Source organism: Rattus norvegicus, chromosome 4 (assembly GCF_021556685.1).
Source record: "Rattus norvegicus strain SHRSP/BbbUtx chromosome 4, alternate assembly SHRSP_T2T, whole genome shotgun sequence".
Classification (NCBI taxonomy): domain Eukaryota; kingdom Metazoa; phylum Chordata; class Mammalia; order Rodentia; family Muridae; genus Rattus; species Rattus norvegicus.
This window is the reverse complement of record NC_141537.1, coordinates 126,604,062-126,627,436: the sequence shown is the minus strand read 5'-3', so window position 1 is coordinate 126,627,436 and position 23,375 is coordinate 126,604,062. Positions and strand designations below refer to the sequence as shown.

Sequence of the window (23,375 nt, the reverse complement as noted above, 5' to 3'; positions counted from 1 at the left end):
CCTTGAAAGGTTTTGTATCTTTATTTACAAGAGATATTTGTCCATATCCCCTCAAAACACATACACTTTTGATATTAATATCCCTGGCCCTTTGGGATAAATTTTCAAAAAAATAACTGAAAGTTGTATCAATATTCTTGCCTAGAATGCTCTTTGCAGTATTTTTAATAAGAGACAAGATGTTTGGTTCTTCCATATTTAGGTGCTGACCCTGTGGAAAATGATCCTTCCTCAATATTTTGGGAGTGTTTGAAAAGAATTGATGTTAACATTTCTTTAAATATTTAGTAGCATTCGCTCCGACTTTATTGAAAATGTTTTGTTATTGAGTCAATCTCTTTGTGTAGATATATTCATATGCTTATTTCTTCTCTTTCGTGTGGTGATGGGGATTGAACCTAGGCCCTCATGTATGCCAGGCATGTGCTTTCCTACCAAGCCACGCCTCCTGTCCTCTGGGTTTTTGTTTCACTCTATAACTCATTCAAGCCCACTGTGGTGGTATTTATTACTCTCTTCTTCTTTTGGATTTAGCTTGCTCTTCCTTTTGTCCCCTGAGATAAAAATTTAGGTTATTTTTTATTTCTTTGGGAATTTTCTATAGTACATTTTTCTCATGTTTTTTCCTGTCCCTCAACTCCTCACAAATCTCCCCCATTTTCCTAACCACCCAAGTTTGTGTTCTTTCTTTCAGTGGCCACAGAGCCACCAAAAACCATGGAGTCTGATTCGTGTTGGTTATCTACTTCTGAGTACAGAGAGTGACTCAGAGTGTGATTAATATACCCAGGGTCACTTCACTGAAGACAACTGAACTTAAACAAAGTCACTGCATAATAGAGGACGGTACCCTAACTAGCCACTAAATGCTACCAAATTAAAAACCCTAGTACCAAGGATTGGTTACATCTTTTTGTGTCATTGGCCAAAGGGTCCCGTAGGCATCACCATCATCACCATTACCATCACCATCACCATCATCATCACCATCACCACAGAACATTGCCAATGCTATAGGTTCCCTTCCACAACTTGAGGGTAAGCTCCTATTGTTAGTAAGGCTGCTGTTTTGAAGTCTTTCTTCTTATGTAGCCATTTGCTGAGATCCATTTCCCTGCATGCCTTGCTTTCGCCTTGTCTCTCCAGTTCTCTTCTGCTTTTTTCATCTTTCTCCCCGGAGTATTTTTTCATGTCTCCACCATTTGTTCTCTGGCATATTGCTTGCTTCATCAATCCAGGGAATTTATCAGTTCCCACGCATTGGTAAACTTTCCAGGTTTGCTTTTGTTACTGCCCCGTTTCACTGTGGCCAGAGAAGATACATCCCGTGTTATCTCATCGCTGTACTGATACTGGCTGTGTGGCCTCACTGGTGGCCTGTCTCGAAACAATGTTTCATATACATTGAGATGAATGCACAGTGAGCTTGGAAGAGTAAAAACTGCCGTGATCCTTTGTTACTCAATCTGGTGGCTTCTTACTTCATTAAGTACGTGTCTACTTACTGCTAAGTCATAAGGTTTTAAAGTTATTACCAGTAAAACTCCAATTAACAGTTGGCTTGTATCCATTGTTGCTTGATTAGTGACGTTTTCAGTGTAGGGATGGGTTCTTTCAACATCTTCTGCTGTCTTACTCATAGCATCCCCTTCCCCATCCCCATCCCTTTCCTTGGCCTGTAACTCTGACAGAGTGCCTTGCAGCCACTGTATTGATCTCTGTATTTCTTGTATGCTATGATATGTTTAACTAACTTTTGACTATAGTATATGTAGGTGCTTTCCAATATCTTGTCTACTTCTTACTAATAACTCTGCGAAAATATTGATAACTTTCAATGATTTTTCTGGAAATTATTTCCCAGAAGTTAATGATCACAGAAGTCTACAAAACCCCTGTGTTAACCAGGAAACTCTAGCTGGTGGAGTGTCAAAGGCCTGACAGTTATGGAGACATGTTCCTCTTCTCCCTGGAGCTGAACCCTTACAAGTGTAACTCCAATAGCAGACAGAAAGAGTTCTAAATATCATTATAATAACTGACCAGTGTAAATTGTGTGGGGCAAGACTGCATAGTTTTACCGATTCTGTGTTGGTGTCAGTCCTGAGGTCCACTGTGACAAACGGGCTTTTCTCTTGGAGAATATTATGAAGTGCGTATGTGAAAGAAAGGTTTTGGTGACATTTTGCTTTATTTCATTCCCCCAGTGCAGTGTCACTTGTGGACAGGGATACCAGCTAAGAGCAGTGAAGTGCATCATGGGGACTTACATGTCAGTGGTCGATGACAATGACTGTAATGCAGCCACTAGGCCAACCGATACCCAGGTGAGTCTCCTGTTTTAACACAGGTATTGGCTTTGGGCCGTAAAGGGCCAAAATCTCACTGGTTCAGACAAAACTGAAGCATTTCTACAGAGAAATCCATAGACTGAACAGCTGGGTTATTAAATTATCTGGGAATTACTTATTTTCTGCATTTGTAATCTAACTTCCTTTTGTAAGTTGTTTTAAGTATCTGTGGATTAGTGTTTCATTCTTCTCGAATAGCAAATATTAGCTGGCTTTTTCTTGAACTTGGAAATCTTACATACTTTATTTGAAGATTCCTCCCGGAGTTCACGCTTAAGTGCAAGGAGTGTGCGATGTTCAAGCTTGTCTGGAGCAACTCTTAAGACCCAACAACAAACTTCACAGGGCCCTGTGAGCTGCAGGCTGTTCTTGGGACTGCAAAATACTGGGGAGGAAGGACAGCGGATAAATCCTCACAACTCACCACTTAGAAAGTTACACTCTTTATCGAAGTCACCTGTGCTCGTGAGGTCACTGACCCCTGCATGCGTCTGTGTGGGCTCCTCAGCTCTGTTAACAAGGTCAAGTGCACAGCTTGGCATCTGGCGTGGTGAGAGAGCACACAGCACACAGGTTGCTATAGCTTGCAGCTTCATTTACTGTTTTGTCCATTGTTTCTGACTTCAGAAAGTGACAGAGACACTTTAACAACTTGTAGTTGGTTCACTACAAATAACGCCTGCAGGTGAATATTTGAAAATTATTATCTGATTCTGTAATGAATTTCATTTCAGTAGGGTAAGTTCTCAGGCAGCCCAGGCTGGCTTCACTCTTTGTAGCTAAGAACAATTTTGAATTGCTGATCCTTCTTGAGTTGTGAACCTCCCGACATGTGTCCTTGCCTTGGTTTAAGCAGTCCTGAGCATTGAGCCTCGGGTTCCATGCATGCTAGCAAGGATTCTACCCACTCAGCTACGTCCCCACCCGCCCCTCACCCAAACACTGTATGAAATTCAGCAATACACATCAACTATCATTTTCAGCAATTATAGTCATCCTTTGGCAGTAGGTTCAAAAGTTGAACAAAAAGATCAATAGAAGTCTCTTATTAGAACCAATTGGCTATATGAAATCTGAGATGATTGTCGGTTTTAATGTCATTGGTAAATTTTTCACTATACATCATGTAACTCAATAAAATGTCCAAGTGTGTACAGAAATACAAATATCTGTATGTAATGCCTGCTTAAATGTACAAACACACACAAACACACATACACACACATACTCACACATAAAACACACACACATACACACACATGCACACATATACACGTGCACACACACATACACACACACATACACACATGCACGCATACACATGCACATATACACATGTACACACATACACACACACAGTTTTTCCCCTCATGAAAATATGGTGCTTCACAAGCTTACTGTTCTGTGAGTGATCTTGCTATCATTTACATCAAGAGAAAGAAGGTTTGAGTTTGTGTAACAGATTTGATTACTACTAAAGATAGATTTAAGCCAGCCAAGTCTGTCCTCAGAACTCAGATTTAAAAAAAAAAAAAAAAAAAAAAAAAAAAAAAAAGGCCGGTGCAGCAATGGACTGTCTCCAGGTAGGTCCATTCACTACATTCATTGATGGGTAAAGACTCACGGAGGGTGAATGTAAGGACATTCGTCATATTATGGCTGCTTATCAGTTAACCTGATAAATGGTATACCCCTATAAACTTTGTTTGTACGATTCTATTAAAATGTTCAAAATGACATACATGGAGTGGGTTGCAGGGGTGGGGAACTTTCTCTGTCCAGAAAATATTTTTCTGTCCAAGCGTGAGGACTTGAGTTCAGTTCCCCAGGGCCCGTGTAAACGCTGGGCACAGGGGTATGTCTGTAACCCTGAGGTAGGAGGGAGAAGAAATAGGTGTATCCCTGGAACTCCTGGGCCCGTAAGATTCACATTGTTCGAGATATCCTGTCTCTAAAACTAAGGTACCAAGTGATTAAGAAAGACATCCAATATCAACCTCTGGCCTACACACACACACACACACACACACACACACACACACACACACGCATACATAGTAGTTCATCGCAAGAAAATGCCAGTCTTCACATCAGGAGAAATGTTAGTAATTCCCTTAGTAATTTCAGTGGGATTTTTCTCATTCTATAGTGTTCATTTATCCATAGGCTCCCACAATCCATGGACAAATTGTTTACTTTTTGCGAAAGTCCCCTGGGACTCTCTTTGGAGCACAGGCAAAGGAGAAGGCCAGGCCTGGAGCCAGGTCGTACGGAACGTTATGCCATACTAAAGTTTGTAGGAGACCAAGCATTGGTGACCTTCAGTCTCAGGCCCCAGCAGCTGCACCGAGTCAGCTGACTCCGGGGCCTTTGAGAACTATGTATCAAACCGAGGAGCTGCGGGCAGTCCTGAGGTTGGGAGTAATTTTAAACAGGTGTGCTCTTTTGTTTTCCACTCTGTAAATAAGAGAAGTGTATCCACCCACAGATGATGGAGTTCACTACTGCAATGTTCTCAGAGTGACTGAGGGGCATTATGCAAATTCCTGCCACTGGCCTGCAGAAAATTCCTTTTTTTATCAATGGTTGACCTTCAGGGCCCCGGGTGTTATCTCTAGGTGCCCCCTGGGAAAACAAGTTTAGGATTAGCAAATTTTGATTAGGAAACTACCTGAAATGTGGGAACACAATTTAGCCTTGAGAATATTTAAACATTAACAGTTAATAAATTTTTAATGTAATTCCTGTTCTTTCCAGACACATACACCCCTCACAGTGTTTCCTCTCCTTTCCTATAAGCCGGTGACTAAGGAGGACTTTCTTGATCATTCAGGAGACCCTGCCCTGTGTTAAAAGCATCCAGAAAAGAATTCAGGTCATATCCCTCTTTGAAACTGAAGCAACTTGGACTAAGAGAAGTCAGGGGCTAAGTGAGACATGGGTTTGTAGAAACAGGCAGAAATAAGAGAATTTAGACTTCTTGGTGTGGCGTGCTCTCTTCCTGTAACTGTCTCTATGTGCTGCCTCGGAGGTAAATGTTTTCTCCTTTCATATCTAGGACTGTGAACTATCGTCCTGTCACCCTTCCATACTCACCCTGGAACCAAGGAGACATGTACACGGTGTACCCAGAACCCAGTGGCGATTTGGGTCTTGGACTCCAGTAAGAAACGGACCGGGGTGGGAAAAGTGGGGAGGTGCACAGAGGAGACAAAAATTCTCTGATCTGACTATAGAAAGGTGGCTAAGAACGGAGAAGAAACTGGGCTAAGTGAAAAGCACTAGGAAGCCATTTCAAATATGTCTGTTTCACTCACTCCAACACCCAGTGCTCAGCCACTTGTGGAAAAGGTACCCGGATGAGATATGTTAGCTGCCGGGACGAGGACGGTTCTGTGGCTGATGAGAGTGCCTGTGCTACCTTGCCTAAACCAGTAGCCAAAGAAGAGTGTTCCGTGACACCCTGTGGACAGTGGAAGGCTCTAGACTGGAGCTCTGTAAGCATGGATTTTGTGGGGTTGGATGGGATTGGAAGATGGGGCGTGGGGGTAAGGACTGGGGGGTCCATATTATGAACATGATATTTCAGAATTGGGCATGAGACTTAAATTACCCTATTTCACACATATATATCTAGCTAAGTGTGAAATAAATATTAGTCAAATGTCCAAGGAGTGCACATTTAAAAATAGCATGTGAATCAGTACCTGTCCTGCTGGGTGAATTGCAGATGTCATTCTGAAGAGGTGTATCAGTACGTGACTGACTTACAGAGCCCAAATAGTGGCAAGGAGTGGAAGCAGGATGGGGCTTCTCTGACTGAGTCTGATAGCTCACGCATCCTGTGATCTCTCAAAGGCAGGTGTGTCCCTTGGTTCCCTTCCAGGAGTGCCATGGGACCTTCTCACAGTGCTGTGAGCCCTGTCTTCTAGGGACACGAGCACCATTTGTATGGACTTTTATAAAAGCGGATGAACCTTTCTTTCTTCAGGCAACTTCCGATGTCAGCCCTTCAACCCTCCCACAATCCAGGAAGTAGCTTAGGTTAGGCAAACAGGGAGGCTGTGGAAAAATAAGATTAGTATTACAGGACATTTCAAAATATATGTGTGAGATAGGGAGTCACAGAGCTACGGGAAAAGTCAGACCTAGTCATTTATTGATTGCCTGATTCAGAGCAATGTAAACTCTTTGAGCCACATTTTCCCTCTGCTCTTAAAAGAAGAATGGGCCTAGGATATGGTTCAGTGGGTAAGAGCTCTCTCTCTATGTGTGCCAGCAGGACCTGAGTTTACATTCCTGGCACCCACATAAAGGCTGGGCATGGCGGGCACGCTGGTAACTCAGTGCTGGGGAGCAGAGATAAACAGATTCCAAAGGATCCCCAGAGCTTGCTGGCTTGTCAGCCTAGCTAAAAACCAAGAGTCTATGGTTTAGTGAGACACTGTCCCAAGGGAATGAGACAAGGAATTATAGAAGGACAACGCTGGTCATTCTCAGGCCTGCATGCATTCGCACGCACACACACACACACACACACACACACACACACACACACAGGCACACATTGTTGGTGTGACTGAGATTATATATCTTAGATGCTTATCAGAAAATAGGGGCTCAACAAATGACAAACAGTCTCACTTTAATCCATGAAGTGGGGGGAGAAGAAAGTGAAGCTGTCTGTGGTTCCACAGCAACTGCATTCACAGAAGGGCCCTGAGATGAGTGCTTCTCGGCTCGTTCGAGAATCTTTAAATACACTATATCAAGAGTGAAAGAGCAGCCAAGGCAGTAGCCAGAGGCTTCGTAGTCGAAGGCCTAGCAAATCGACCAGGAGTTTGGCTATTGTTTTAAGTGAGCTGGGAAGTCACCAGATGGGTGCCTGAGTTAGGCTGTAATTTTGTCACTGCTAAACAATACATATGTGGGGTGTATCAAGTCCTAAGCAGAAGAGCCCAGCTGATAGCTACGACATTAATTCTGGCAAGAGACATCAGATGGAAACGGAAGAGAGCATCAAGGCTGAGCCTAACACTTTTAGCTGGGCACCTGGGAAAACCATTCAGCCACCCGAAGAAACATATACTCAAACACATAACTCTGACTCCCAAATGACGGCCCCCTCTTTCTTTCTAAATATTCAACATAGTGTTCCGTGACTTGTGGGCAAGGTAAGGCGACCCGACAAGTGGTGTGTGTCAACTACAGTGACCACGTGATCGATCAGAGTGAGTGTGACCCAGATTATATCCCAGAGACTGACCAGGACTGCTCTATGTCACCATGCCCTCAATGGACTGGCTCGGCTTACCCATTTCAAAACGAGGATTTCCGTCCCAGGAGTGACAGCCCTAGCCGTACACACGTGCTTGGAGGAAACCAGTGGAGAACTGGCCCCTGGGGAGCCGTGAGTACCCACTCTGCTTACTTCTCTCTCAGACTTGAGTAGTGTCTGGTGGGAAGCGGACTAGAATTGCTTCTGAGGCCGTTTTCCTTGGAAAGATTATTTGCACACATTTGCAGTCAAGTGGGGTGAATACCGATGGGTTCATTTCAGTCCCAGGGAATAGCCCCTTTGGAGGAGGGGGTTTCACTCCTGGGTGAGGAGTCATCATGATTGCACCATGAAGGCCAGGCACAGTATACCTGGAGGAGAGAGAGCAGAGAGACTTTCCTAAAGAGGCGTTCTTTTTTTCTTTACTTCTTAAATGTTTATTTGTACGTGTGTGTGTGTGTGTGTGTGTGTGTGTGTGTGTGTGTGTGTGTGCCGGCAACTGCATGATTGTGCAAATCAGACAATGGCTAGCTAGCTGCAGTGGATTCTCTCCTTCCACTGTGTGGGCCCGAGGATTGAAGTCAGGATAGCAGGCTTGGCAGCAGGCCTGTTCCCCTGAGGAGCTATCCCCCAGGCTGAACGGAGGCAGGTGTCCCTTCCTAGGTAAACCTCAATTTCCTCATCTACAGGAGGATGACAACATTAAGTCCTTTCTGTAATCTCACGGGTTAAATGAAAGGGCTGCGTGCTTCACCTGCTTCGGGATGAAGCCAGGCAACCGCTGAGTTATTTTTATCATGCTCATTATTACTGGCCTCCCAGCCACCAAGGCCTTGAAAAATATTTAATGTCAAAAGGAAAGAAATTGCATTCGGATGGTTTTAAACTGTTACACTGGATGATTTTTCAAAACTGTGTTGTAGAATGCTGAAACATGTCATGGCATTCTGAAGGGAAGGATGAGAAGAGATTCTGCAGACTGAGTAATTAGAGTGGGCATGCAGGTCCCTGGGAGTCTTGTTGGTTTTTTATGTCTAGTTTCCCTCCAGTACCGCTAATTGTGTTAAGTTATTTCTGGGCTGAAAGGAATTAGAAGTCTGCCGCTCCCCCACAGTGAGTGTAAATGTGGTGGAAATACTGGCCTGTGAATGCTGATTGGAGTCTGTGTAGACTCCTGAGTGTGACTGTTGGCTTTCTAACCCAGCACTTTCACCTGCGCTCCTCCTCCTCCTCCTCCTCCTCCTCCTCCTCCTCCTCCTCCTCTTCCTCTTCCTCTTCCTCCTCTTCCTCTTCTTCCTCCTCTTCCTCTTCTTCTTCCTCTTCCTCTTCCTTTTCTTCTTCCTCTTCCTCTTCCTTTTCTTCTTCCTCTTCCTTTTCCTCTCTTCCTCTTCCTCCTCTTCTTCCTCCTCTTCCTCTTCTTCTTCCTCTTCCTCTTCCTTTTCTTCTTCCTCTTCCTCTTCCTTTTCTTCTTCCTCTTCCTTTTCTTCTTCCTCTTCCTCCTCTTCTTCCTCCTCTTCCTCCTCCTCCTCTTCCTCTCTTATTTCCTGTAAGTCTCCCTCCCCTACTTAGGAGAAAGTTTTCAGTTCTAAAAAACTGACCTGTGATCAGAGTCAGTGATTACTTGGGTTTTCCTGGTTTGAAACAAAACAAAACAAAACAAAACAAAACAAAACAAAACAAAACAAAATGTGTAATTCAGAAGTCACATGTGTATATTTCGATGATGTTATGAAAAGTTTTTTGTTGTTGTTTTTGTTTTTGTTGTTGTTTTGCTGTTGACAATGTTTGGTGTGGGGAGGGGTTTCGTTTTGTCATTTAGTACTATTTTTATTTAAATCCATTTATAGGGAAGATGTGTTTGTTTCCAGTTGAATGATTCTGCCCTGAGGCAGAGTCCCCAATCTAGAAGGATTAGATCAGAGAAGAATATTATTTTCCTTATGATGCTTTTGGTTTTCTCTTGTGTTTATTTTTATTTTTTCTCTTTTTCTAAGTGAGGCTTCAACTGGGCAGTGTAATTTTAATCTTTATTTTTGTATTTTTTGCCTCATGTTGTCTATTTTTTTGCCTCATGTTGTCATGTATCCCTCCTCGGGGAGTGAAATTTGCCCGTGAATCTTTGCATTTAAGATGGCAACTGGGTGGGCACAGCTTGTAACACTGAGTGCTCCTTATGGTAGGGTGACAAAACTCATAGGTGACAACATAAAAGAGCGATACAAAATGGTAGAAAGCTCAAGGGATGTTGCAAGTCCATTTGCAGCATGCAGGCCTAATGTTTTAAATTCTGCTCCTCAAAGCTATTAAGATAATTGTTCTCTGTGTCTTTATTATATATTAGCTTGAAACTAAAACAAACAAGCAAAAAACAAAGTAGGCTGAGAGTAAATATCCATAACCTTCAGAGAAAAAAGAATTTGTAAGACAAAAAGCACGTAAATAGTTCTCGGACAATACCAATCGATCTATGGTCCTGCCCTATGATTGAAAGTGGCGGTTCTGTATAGGGTGTGTTTTTACCTCTTTTTCTTTTTCCTTTGTGCACACATGAGAGAAGATCAAAGGGCAACTCCCCAGAGTCAATTTTCTCTTTCCACCACATTAGTCCTGGGAATCAAACTGAGACCATCGGCTTTAGAGGCAAGAGCCTTTACCCACGGCTGCACCATATAGCCCCAGGATACTATGAGAGGTTTTTAGCTTTTTAAATCACTTATAAATTGACCAAGATAGGTGAGCAACTGTTATTTCTCAGCACAGAAACTGAGCTGTAATCAAATGCCCTCAGCGACATATTTTTCCTTCACCTCTTGATATGGCTCAGGCTGGCGGAAGCACAGTCGGAGGATGGTTTTAAATGACACTGGCTTTGAGAACCAGTGAGTGGTGGGATGGATTTGGTGGCCCCCATACCTGCAATCCCAGAACCCTAGAGGCCACAGAGAATCTAGAGGCAGGAGAATCACACATGGGTTTGAGATTAGCCTAGGCTGCACAGTAAGACACTTTCTCTGAAAATTAGAACCTACGACTAAAACCAAACCACTCAGCTTGTTAGTTAGAGAAAATTCCATAGCTTCAAAGACTCATTGAGTATAAGTGTTCCAGTCTTTCCTGGTCATCATAGTGGAGGGTGCCGAATTTCTGGAAAGAGAAACACTCCAACTGTAAGTTCATAGGCGAGCTATGAGAAGTGTGTGTGTGAAAGCACTGAAATGCAAACAGCAATGGCCATTCAAGAACATTCCACTGAAATGGATTGAGAGATTTGTCAAGATGGAATTCAACTGAGTTCATTGAGGAAGCAGAAAGCACAAAGCACGCCTTACTAGCACCAGCTACTGAAGGAGACAGGTTCTTGTGAAAAAGCAAGGGTGGGGACTAGGAGGACAGTCACCCACTGTCTAATGTCTAAATGACATTCGATGGTACCATTCTGGAGTCACTGAAGGAGTTCACATGCAAGATCGATTATTTCCATAATTGGCAGTTTATCAAGTACGAGCGAACCTCTCATGTGAAAGAGAAAATCCCATTGCTTCAAAGACTCACTGAGTGTAAGCGGTCCAGTCTTTCCTGGTCATCATAGTGGAAGGTGCTAGAAAGCACACTAGGTGTTGAAAGAGACTCAAACATTGGTTCTAGACGCTCTTGACATTTTGAAAAATGTCCACAAACTGTGACACTTCTGTCCCTCTCAGAAATGAGAACGGACATGGGGTGGACAATGAGCAGGAGGGCTGCGCAGAGAACACTACACGTGATCGCTAACAGCAGCGGAGCCCCTAGTGACAGCCTGGAGAGTGTGAAAGGAGGCCCCCTCTATCATCCAGGCATCTGCATGTGTGTACAGAGTGAACAGCCCCAGCTTGGGGAGGTACCCAACCTCTTTACGAACTCTCTCTGCTGTCTGTGAGGACTGGAATGCTGTCTCTGTCTGGCTGACTGAGGGGTGGGTAGGGGGAGGCAGGTGACGCTGAAGATAAATCCGCTGCTACGTGTGCTTAGTGTTCTAGTACCTGTGCCGGAGGCTCCCAGAGGCGAGTTGTGGTGTGTCAGGACGAAAACGGATACACAGCCACCGACTGCGTAGAGAGAATCAAGCCTGATGAGCAAAGAGCCTGTGAATCTGGCCCGTGTCCCCAGTGGGCTTACGGCAGCTGGGGAGAGGTAAGAGCGAACCATTCGTCTGTCCGTCCTTTGTTGCCTGCCTACTGTTGTTTAAGATTTCATTGTTCAGAACCAGATCTAGGAGAAGCTTCTGGATCTGAGATTCCCTAGGAGATCTCTGTTGGCTCCATACTGCCTTTTAAATGCACTTACTACTAATGAGAAAGCTTGACTATATAAGGGGTGATGAGGAAAGGCTGTGCATAAATCTGGGTTCTTGATTAGTTAGCTGGTAATAGTTAAAAAAGAAAATGAAGGCCTATGAGGGGTGGAAACCACGTGTTAAAGTAGCTATGGGAGTCTTGCCATTATTCTTATAGTTTTGAGTGCACTCGTTCCCATAGCAGAGTGCCCTCCAAGGTTTCAAATTCTTTACAAAACCAGAATGAGTGTTACTCTTATCACAGATGACACTAAGTGAATGTTGAGGTGTATGTTCTTCATTCTCCAATAAAGATCTCTTTGGCCATTAGCTTTGCAGAATTGCCCACTTTTCCTGATAAAGGCTAACATGGTATTTGGAGTGTGTGAAAACAGGTCCACTTCCTGACTGCAGTTCTCTTTTTTTCTAGGATATAATTGAGTATAATTATATCTTAGAATATAATTCTAAGATTATATTTTCCTCTTCTCTCCAGCCCTTCCTGTGCACTCCTTTGTTCTTTCTCAAATTCATGGTCTTTGTTTAATTGCTGTTTTATATACATTCTCTATACATATATAAATAAACCTAAATAGGAACCAAGCCGTGGCAGCACATGCCTTTTGCCCCAGCGCTTGGGAGGCAGAAGCAGGTAGACATCTGAATTCAAAGCCAGAGTGAGTTCTAGGGCAGCCAGGGTTATACAGAGAGACCCTGCCTCAGAAAACAAAACAAAACAACAACAGCAATAATAATCTTAAATACATACATAAAACTTGTCTGTTCCATATACTGTTACTTCTGTGTTATGATTCCAAGGATGACCACTTGTTATTGGATAACCGATCTGGGTGCTCTTCCCTGGGGAAGACATCCTCTCACTTTCAATCTTCATTAGTTGCCTATAGTTCTTGGTCTAGGGTTGGAGTCTGAGGATATTTCCCTTACATGGTAGCATCTATCTGTTGATGCCATCTTTGTTTAGGGCTTGTTAAGGCAGCTATGTTGATGAAACTTCCTAATTGTAGCTTCCTGGCATTTCTAAGACATGAAATCTCACAGCAAACATCCTGTTCTGGCTGCAACAATCTTTTCACAGCACTCAACTCTGATCCCTTAGCTTTAGGTGCATGAGTTGTGTTAATAGCTGGGTTTACATATATATATATATATATATATATATATATATATATATATGTGTGTGTGTGTGTGTGTGTGTGTGTGTGTGTGTGTGTGTATGTGCACGAGTTGTATTATAGTCCATTTGAGGCTAGGTACCATATGGCCACTTGTTCTCTGCATTTTGAACAGTTGTGGTTTTCTGTAGTGGTTGCAAAGAGATATTTGTTTGATGGTGGTTATAAGGATAAATATTTAGAATGAATTTGGCAAATATGGAGTTTTAGTAAAGTGATGGCTGCAGGTTCTCCTCCAAGACCACAAATTCATTAGCCTCAGGTAGCTGGCTATGTTTCCAATACCATGCGTGATTTCCCTGTTGTTGAGTCCAAGTAGATAGCTGTTGGTTACCACCAGGGTATGCATGCCACTGTGCACCCTTAGGGATATTGTCATGCTGGATGTTGTTTTAACACCTAAGCATTATAGCTGGGAAGTTTGTATGGCACGTTATGGAAAGACAGTCCTCATGAAGGAGGCAGGAGCTCAGGTCCTCTGGATCCCAGTTCTGATGAAGACGTGGTGTCTTCAGCAATGGGAGCTTAGCTTCCATCTCAGGGAGGCATCAAGTATAACAGCAATCACCTATGTTTTGGAGTCTCCTGGATAAGTCTGACCAACAAGTCAAAAGAAAGCTCACACCTTTAATCCCAGCACTCAGGTGGCAGAGACAGGTAGTTCTCTGTGAATTTGAGGTCAGCCCGATCTACAAAGTGAGTACAGGACAGCCAGGGCTATTACACAGAGAAACTGTGTCCCTCCCAACCCTACAAAAAAAGGCTTCTCAGCCCAGACAATATATGTAACTCTATATTTATATGTATACACAGACTTGTCAGTATTATATGTAAAGTTAGGTAGATAGAGAAGGAGTCCTATGACTTTTCCACACATCTTAACTATCTAATCCTCCTCTCCACTTCTTGTTTATTTCCCTCTCCCCTCCCTAAAGAGCCCCCCTTTCCCAATCTCTCCTTTGAAATCATTTGTACACTGCTACTCCTCTCTCTACTGCTCCCCACACCCTACCGTCTCTTTTAGGAAACTCAGATTAGGGGCTGGAGAGATGGCTCAGCCGTTAAAGGCTAGGCTCACAACCAAATATATAGGAAACTCAGATTAGACAGAAAACAAGTGACATTTGTCTCTCTGGGTTTGGGTTTGCTCATTCAATATGTTCTCTTCTAGTCCTGTCCTATCTTCCTGAAAGTTTCATAATTTCATTTTCCTCTGCAGCTGGATGATATTTCATGATGTATGTGTGCCACATTTTCATTTCAGCTATTGTCAGTTAAAGGACACTCGGGTTGTTTCCAACTCCTAACTGTCATGAACAGAGAGACCCACAGTGTCCCCGGCTGAGCAGGTATCTGCAGGGTAGGAAGTCCAATCCTTTGGGATCTGCCAAGGAGTAGCGTAGCTGTGTCATGGAGCAGACTTATGTTTAGCTTTTTGAGAATTTCCCATACTGATCTCCATAGTGACTGGACCCCTTTGCAGTCCCATCAATGGTGAATGAGGGTTTCCTTTCCCTCCAACATCTGTTTTTAAGAACGCTCTTTTCAGATCCCAGGCCCAGTTGCTGTTTTTGTTTTTCATGAGAAATTGTAGTTTAGCAATTCTTCGAACTTAGAGTTCTTTATGTACTATGGATATTAATTCTCTGTCATATTGTATAACTGGCAAGGATTCTTTCCCACTCCGTGAGATTCCTCTTCACTTTACTGCTTGGTCCCTTTGCTGTACAGAAGGCTTTTAGTTTTGTGACGTCTAACTTGCCAGTTGTTGCCCTCAATACCCGGGCAAATTGGGTCCTATTTGGAAAGTCCCTCCCTGCTCCTATGTCCCGTCCTATTGCCCACGTTTCTTCTAGCCAGTTCCATGCTTTAGGTTTTGCAATGAGCTCTTTGATCCATTTGGACTTAGTTATTGTGCCAGGTGATAAATATAGGTCTAATTTCATTTTTCTTCATATGGACATCTAGTTTCCCCAGCTCAATTTGTTGAGGATGCTTTCTTTTCTCCAGTATATGTGTTTGGAATCCTTGTCAGATATTAGATGGCTGTAATTAAGTGTGCCCATACTTGGGTATTCAATTTTGTTCCATTGGTCTATATGTCTGTTATTGCACTAGCACTTTGGTCCTCACTGTTTTAGTTTTTTGGGGTTCTTTTGTTTTGTTTTTGTTTGTTTGTTTGTTTTTTCTTACCAGTTTGACACAAGCTAGAGTTATCTGTGAAAAGAGAACCACAATTGAGAACATGCCTTTAAAAAACCTGGCTGATAGGCAAGTGTGTGAGGCATTTTCTTTTTCAGTAATTGATGTTGGCGGGCCCAGACCATTGTAAGTGGTACCATTCCTGGGCTATATAAGAAAGCAAGTTGAGTAAGCCATTGAGAGCAAGCCATGGCTTGTGCCTCAGTTCCTGCCTCCAGGTTCTTGCCTTTCTTGAGTTCCTGCCCTGACTTTCCCCAGTGATGAGCTATTACCTGGAAGCATAAGATGAAATTAACCCTTGTTGCTTTATGTCATGGTGTTTTATATCACAGCGATAGAAAAACCTAAGGCAGGTATTGTTTTGATTACAACTATGGCTCTGGAATATATCTTGAGGTCTAGAATGATAATCTCTCCTGCACTGTTCTTTTTGCTCAGGACTTTTTTTTTTGGTAACATATTTTTGTTGATTTTAATTTCTGTGATTTTGATTGGGATTGTACTCAAATTGTAAATAACTTTTGACAAAATGATTATTTTGACAATACTAATTCTATCGATCCATGAACATGACAATGGTACGTCTTTCCATTTTCCAGTGTTTTTTCTCTAGCTTTTCCTTCAGAGGCTTAAAGTTTTCATTGTAGAGGTCTTTTACTTCCTTGATTAAGTTATGCCTAGATACTTTATTTTCTTCGAGGCTATTGTGAATGAGAGTGTGTGCATGATTTCCTTCTCTGTATGCCTGGAGGTTGAAGGCCACACAAGCTGGGATGCCAGCTTTTTCTAGGGCACTGGTTGTGGAACTTTGGCTAGAGCTGGGGAATTGAGGAGGGAAGGATCAGTCTCATCCCACTAGACTCTGGTTCGAGATGTGCAGAATCTGACTGGACCTAGCTATGATCTTTATCCGTTTTGTGATATTTGCAAGTAATAATTTAACCTAATTTTCACATCATTATCTATAAACTGGAATAGTTATAGTACCACCTGCATAATGCTTATGACTATTACATGAGACAGCGTCTATTAAATGCTTAACATGTAGTCCTTGATCAATCAAGTGATACTGTAGTAATTTATTAATAGTAAGAATGATATGCATTAGTAGTAGTATGGTTGGGAGTGCTGAGTTCCTGTTATATTTTAAAGTGGGACTTATATACATATTTATGTTAATCAAAATCCTTCTCTATTGTTGAATCTGTAAGAAAGGCACATACTTAAAGTTTGTTGAGTTGTTCTGTTGTGACTGTTTACCAATTAAAGCCTGAAAATTAACACCTGGGAGACCCCAGCACTAGGAGAAAGAAAAAAAGACATAAGAGACGACGGGGCCACTTGTCCAGTCTTGCGTCTCATCAGATCATACGCATAACCTAGAAGTCACAGGAAGTTGTCCTGGGGGACTTTTGTTGCCTCTCACTGATGTCATTCTGGGTAGTGCTGCTGAAGGGAGGGAGGGAGGGAGGGAGGGAGGGAGGGAGGGAGGGAGGGAGGGAAAGTTTGATGTGAGTCTTCCCAACGCTCTGGGCAGTTTTGTCCTGTGGGATCCATAATTAGGCTTCTGTAATTGGATCCAAGCCAGGTGAGCCTACGCCTTTGCTGTAATGCTTTCGTTATCATGGTCCGACTCTTCCAAATGCTGTGGGAGAGCTGGCCTTGACGCAACAGGGAAACTGAATGTCTGTGTTCCTGGATTTGAGCACAGCAGCGCTGTCCAAGAACTACAACTTGTTCCTGTCTCACAACAGTGAATTCTGCCAGGAGTGGGAACCTCAGCTAGCAGTCACTGCTCCCATGCTGACTGTTTAGCCCAGGGGAAAACTATACTTGTCCTGGGCTTTGAAATAGACTTAAACAGCTGAGCATCGTTAGAGTAAGAGAATCAGCAAAGGCTCATCCATGATGACTTCATAGAAGTTGCTGGAACCTGTGGGTTTGTGTAAAACTCAGTCCTTGGATTAAATCCCCAGCAACGTTTAAAAATAAAATTTGAACGTGGACCTGGTTGCTCATGTCTGTAATTTCAGCACAAAGGAGGCTGAGGCAAGAAGCCAGTCTGGATTACAGCGAGTTCCTCCAGACCAGCCTGGACTGAACAGTGAAACTATGTCTCAAAACAAAAACCAAAGAAAGAAATTATCAACTGCCATCAAATAAAATATAACTGGCCAAGCCTTTTTCCCTTTATTTGATATTGAGTAGTTTCTAGTTATTTATTTACTGGGTTTTGTATACCTTGAAGAATTTTATCTTGGCTACTGGTTAATAGATTGAGATTAACTTCTCAACCTTCAGTTTATTATGTATGAGCAAGTAACCGCGTTCTCAACCTGATGAGGTAAACTATATAAAAGTCCTTAGTACAGATGGAAAGGAAGCCCTCACTGAGGGATACCTAATGTTCACAGGAGGAATCATGGTCCATTGGCTGTATCATTGTTGTTAATTTGCCTTGGCTCTGCCTGTCAGTTAGGCTACCCCAATGCTATAATAAAGTATAGCCAAGAAAAGCTTCCTGTGGGGAAACAGAATTTGTCGTGTGCTGTTCACACAAAATAACAGTAGCATTCTTTGTCCCTCTTCCAGTGTACCAAGCTGTGTGGTGGAGGCATGCGGACAAGACTGGTGGTCTGTCAGCGGGCCAACGGTGACCGCTTCCCAGATTTGAGTTGTGAAGTCCTCGACAAACCTCCTGACCGTGAACAGTGCAACACACACGCTTGCCCACAAGATGCTGCGTGGAGTACTGGCCCGTGGAGCTCGGTACGGCCCTAATGCTTCATGTTTGTTCCCCAAGCTCTGAGACGATTGTTAGGAGTATTCTGGTGCATGCCTTCATAGCCGAGAACTGTCACGCCCGTGAAGGCACACTAGATACTGTGCTATGAGCGACTCATTGCGCTCTCCCTTGTATAGCACAGTCAATTGACACTGGATTACACTGCCAAAGTGACTTTATAGAAAACATATACCTCATGCAGGAATGGCACCAAGAAGTAGCTTCCTTGGCTTAGAAGAACAATGTGTGTATATATTGCTAATGACTTAGAGAAACAGCTGGTAGTAGCTAATCTTTGCTTTCTAAATTGTAGTAGCTGTGACTATTGGAGTAAGGTTCCGGCTTGTTGAAGGCCAGGCAATTTTTTTCTTCAGCGACTATTATTTACTTTTGTGAAACTTGGATATACCTTAGCACAATCAACAGGAAGTTTATACCCACCAATAGACTAGTCATTTTTGAAATCCAGGAGATTAATTATTATTAGAATTATTATTTTCCAGTGTAATAACCAGTGACCCAATATCTTCTAAGGTATCTGGAGTCTCTTCCCTACCCCCAGACAGAAAGTCCGTCTCGACCATTTCTTACTTTGCTCCTATTTTTCTGTAGCCAGTAGCTGACACGGTGAGGCAGGTTTGCCACTGTAAATGCTATACAAACTTCTGGGGCAGTGCTCAGCAAACAGAAGGATTAACCGTGTCAACACAATACCTTGGCTAAGCTGTGGCAAAAATTATGGAGCCAGTAGGTCTGATGTATGCAAGTACAGTAAATGTCCTACAAGCACATTAATTGCAGTGAAGCTGAAGTCAGCCATTATGTAAAGTCATTTCCAGAAACCCTTTTGATTTGGTCCGGTCCTGGGAAACTCCTTCTCATTCCTAGTGTCAGGTGAAGAGCGAATTAACAGAAGTAGTGTGATTGACGCCCACTGATGCTTTTCTAATTCAAGGGTTTCAGCATTTGTGGCTGCATCGGTGGGGATTGGCCCTATAACCTAGTTGCAAGGCTCTATATTCGACCGAGCTGGAAGTCGAAGCAGTAGCTAGGCCATGGGATTTTATTCCAGAGTTTAAGAAAAGTTACGGTGTCCCATCTACGGTTCTCCAGGGATATTCTGTCTATAACACTGGCAGCTTTTCCAGGCGTATGCTTTGAAAGAGGCTTTAGGTAACCTTAGGACAGGCAGGATGTCCTCTGAACGCTCCAACTTCCCTCTGTCACTTCCACATACATGAAATGTTCCTTCTCAAGCCCGTGGCATGTTCACTTGGCCTGAGCTAATTCTTCCACAGCTATTCAGACTCTCGAATGTAGTGTGTCACTAGTTCCAAAGTCACTGGTTAGGCAGGTCCCTGTGAGATCCTTAGAAGCCTCCTTATTACATAGTCTTGTGGTTTGATGAAGAAAAGAAATCTGTGTTTTCCTTCTCCAGATTTTAACCCTTACATCATCCCATATTTTTCTAAAATAAATTGTTTAGAAAAGTGGGGGAAATATATTTATAGTGAGTTATAAAATATAGTGTTAGGGATATATTGACTTGTATATATGTATGTGTGTATATATATGTATGAATATACGCACGCACACATATATGGATGTGTATATGTGTGTATGCACATACATATATATATGCTGGTTTCTCTTCTCTTCTTTGAACATTCTCTTACTATATCCCCTATTGGTAATTTAAAAGCTTAAATATGTAAGCACAAGCTGCCTATTGTTTGAACTGAACAGCATTGCTAGTCTTCTTGGGGCTGCATACAGTCATCTAAACTATAAGAGAGGAAGAAAGGAGATTAAATTTTCCGTGCTCTGGCATGCAGATTATGGGTTTTAAAGCTAGTCTCACTGCCTATGTAATCTCATAAAGCTTTTGTTTGTTTGGCTTAGATTCCAATTCTACTGTCTTAAGAGAAAGGTCACTTTTACTAGGTTTTTAAGCTGTGACTTTTTTTTTTGAAGAATTAAATCAAAAGCGCTTTGTTTAATTAGATAATTTAAATATATTAATTTTATGTACATGTGAGAATGCAATCATTCAAACTCTTACTGTAGGATTTTGATTTTATGTTTATTTACATGAATGCTCTTAGGAATTTACGTTTTGGCATACCTCAGTGACACCTGTTTCTAGCCATAAAGTCTTTTTTATGGTGCTTCACCATGGTAACTACAGCGAAGTTAACAAGACTACAAAAGAAAGAATAATGCTTTTGAGGTGCTAACGCCTTGCTTCCAACAGAAAGCAACGTAGACTGACAAGAGGCCAGAGTGATAGTGACTCCTCCAGCAGGTTGCTTTTGCTCCCAGGGACTCCCACACGTAGACACTGCCATATCAGAAAGTAATTACTGCTCTGTGACACAGCCAAGGTCAAGTGGAGACAACTTATGTCTGCGCTGCCCGTGAAGGAGCAGTATTTGAGGAAGAAACCCCAGGTCATTGTTACTTCAAGCTTCAGAGTCTTTACCATGAAGCTTCTTTGAATTTAAGATTCAAACGTCCCTTTTAGAGAGACTACAGGTTCTGGCTCAAGTCACTGCAGATCTCTTGTGGGTATAACATTGGTTGCAGTGTCTCAGTCAGGGGTGTCACTTCTAGCTCGAGACCATAGTAAGTTCCCAGCCAGCCAGAGCTACAAATACCCCTGTCTCAAAAACAAAAACAAACAAAAAGGGGGCAAAAAAATGATTGAGAAAAATATCCTGCAAAAAATGTCTTTTCTAGCGGTTTAAAAATGTCCTTGGATTCTTGATATTGTTTTATTTGGGAAATAGTGTTCTTTGGCTCTGTCGAGCCCGTCCTAGAGCACATTGGGTAGCAAATAGACTGTCCCATGACAAATGGGACAAACTGGAAAGAGAACCCTCTATTGTCAAGGTGAAGTAAGAGCATTCTAGACCGAGCTAATCCATCTAGAAGTGGCGTCGGTATCAATGCCACATTCGCAGGACAGTTAGGTGACATTTCTTTTTTTGCAACGCCCCGTATTTCTGTTTGCTGATCATCCTGGAGATGGTGCTTCTTTGCAGAAGCTGCTTGTTCAGGTGTTTCCATGACAACTCTATAACAAGCATTCTCTGAGCCTCTGAGGCCTGTGCTTACCAACAAGGGTGATGGTAAGCTTTTGTGAGCTTGCAAGGGAGCTATGCTTTTGTTTCAGCCTGGCAAACTTAAGTATTTGTGTCTACCTCATTTTCATATCACAATGTGCAGTTTCTATAGGTAGAAAGAGAAGATGTTTGACATCAGTGTTTCACAACCTCATTATATCACTAGAAAGAAAAAAAACTATAAATATCACAACCATATTGCTAAAAATAGTTTTAAGCTGCCACATCTACATATTTCTGAGTATTTTGAGTGGTACAGATTTCTACATGTTTATATAATAAAGTATATTTATTTTTTCATGTTATTTAACTTCATAAGCAATGTTTAAAAACTAGTATGTGTGAGTTGACTATGAAGGCCAATAGGCTATGTGAATTAGAAATGAATGTATGTTTCTTTTGATTAAAAATATACATATATATATTAATTTTGTAAACTCTGTCCTGTCGCCCTCCCCCAAACTCTGAGCAGCCATGTATTAAACTTCCTGTCCTTGGCTAGGCTAAGGTGTACATTTTGAAAGGTTACTTTGAAAGAATTCTGAATCAAACGTGATGATGGGTTCCATGAACAAAAATCTGTGAGGCTTAGCACTGTGTTGGCTAGCTCACTCTTTTCTAATAATGAGGTCTTGATTTATTGAGTTTCAACTACGAAATTGGAATGCTCTGTTTATTGAACTTGAAGATAATGGTATACCACACCAAGAAGACAAAAGCCAAAAAGATGACTAGAAGAGGTGATTCTGAGACAAACCACTAATGTACGCACACAGGATTACACCTGGGTCTCTGCCCAGACAGCTGCAGAAGGCTTCTGTTTGCCACTTCTTTTGTTTGCTTACCTTCAGTCAGCTTCAGAAAGCATTTATTACTAAAGAAAACTAAATGTAATAGCAACGAAGGTGGAAGTTCCAAGACAACCTTCCCTTTGCAAAAATGTAAATCCAGAGGATAATGCCTCAGCCCGTCCTCCATTTCCTCCTTTCGTTTACAGTGGTCCCTACACACAACACATCCATAATAAGGGAGAGGAGATTCTTGTGTGAGTTAGAGGTTTATAAAGATGGGACATGAAATAGCCCTGCAAAGTAGTGATAAAAACCATAGCTAACCTTACTGAGCAGTCTCTGTCCTTTTGCTGTCCTCTGAGGGGGACCACCGTTATGCCACAGTGCATGCTGCTAAAGTCTGCTTTAGTGACAAGACCTCTCAAGTCATGTGCCTACTCTATTAATACCACTTTGAGAGACATAAATCAGTTTATGTTTAATGAATTATAAGACTTTTGGTAGGAGATTCCTAAAATTTAAATATCACTCAACCTGGACATTGTGCCTTTCAGCTGAACACCAGAATATCCTAAATATTGGTGCTATTGGCAATTTCCTATACCCAGCAGTTACAGAAATGTCATGTGACTGCCTTAAGGTAGGCATTGCCAAAACAACCCTCTCTTTCATGTTAAAGATACATTTTTGGCCACAGTTGGGTGATCACATAAGATTCTGACTTTGAGAAAAAAACTATAATTAAGTATAAAAATTTAAGTGATACTTTTACTAAAATAAGCATATTGATAACACTTTTAAAAATGAAATACTCACACGACCTATTTTGTTTTGAGGCAAACATCTTGCTATAGCCTTGGTTGGCCTTGGACTTCTGATTGTCTCGCTCAACCTGAGCTGGATACATTGTTTTGGATTTTGTTTTTTATCAAAATACCATGACATATGAAATCACATATTCACTAAATTCAATATAGATTAAGACTATTTATGAAACACCCCTGTCTGGGGTGTTCAGAGCCATCAGAATGCATGTCTACATCTGCTTATTGAAGGGAAAACAACTGACAAAATTTGTTTTGTGTTTATGGTGACTGTACACCTAAGTCACTTCTTTTGTGAGCTATTTCAGCACATCTTTTGTTAGCTAGTTCAGGGTGGCTTAGTAGATTTCACTTCTGTGGATTTAGGTCTGAGGATGGGAGGCTGGGATGGGAGGCTGAGCACAACTAGAAGTGTTCTGCACTCAAGGGAGTCTACTTCCTCCCCACTCAGCAGTTGTTGCTCTATTGAGGAAAGGGATGAAAACCCTGGAATGTGGTGGGGGCAGCAGGG

At 42.2% G+C, this 23,375-nt stretch overlaps 1 protein-coding gene across 3 annotated transcripts in view; it reads left to right on the top strand.

Annotated features, from left to right (window-relative positions):
* Adamts9 (ADAM metallopeptidase with thrombospondin type 1 motif, 9) overlaps positions 1-23,375 on the top strand; it is a 171,609-nt gene that overhangs the window by 79,349 nt on the left and 68,885 nt on the right. For all 3 annotated transcript variants that reach the window (NM_001429136.1, XM_087657557.1, XM_087657556.1), the window contains 6 exon segments: positions 2,208-2,327; positions 5,410-5,514; positions 5,681-5,848; positions 7,504-7,761; positions 11,638-11,799; positions 17,932-18,108. In NM_001429136.1, coding sequence (NP_001416065.1) covers positions 2,208-2,327; positions 5,410-5,514; positions 5,681-5,848; positions 7,504-7,761; positions 11,638-11,799; positions 17,932-18,108 — 990 coding nt within the window.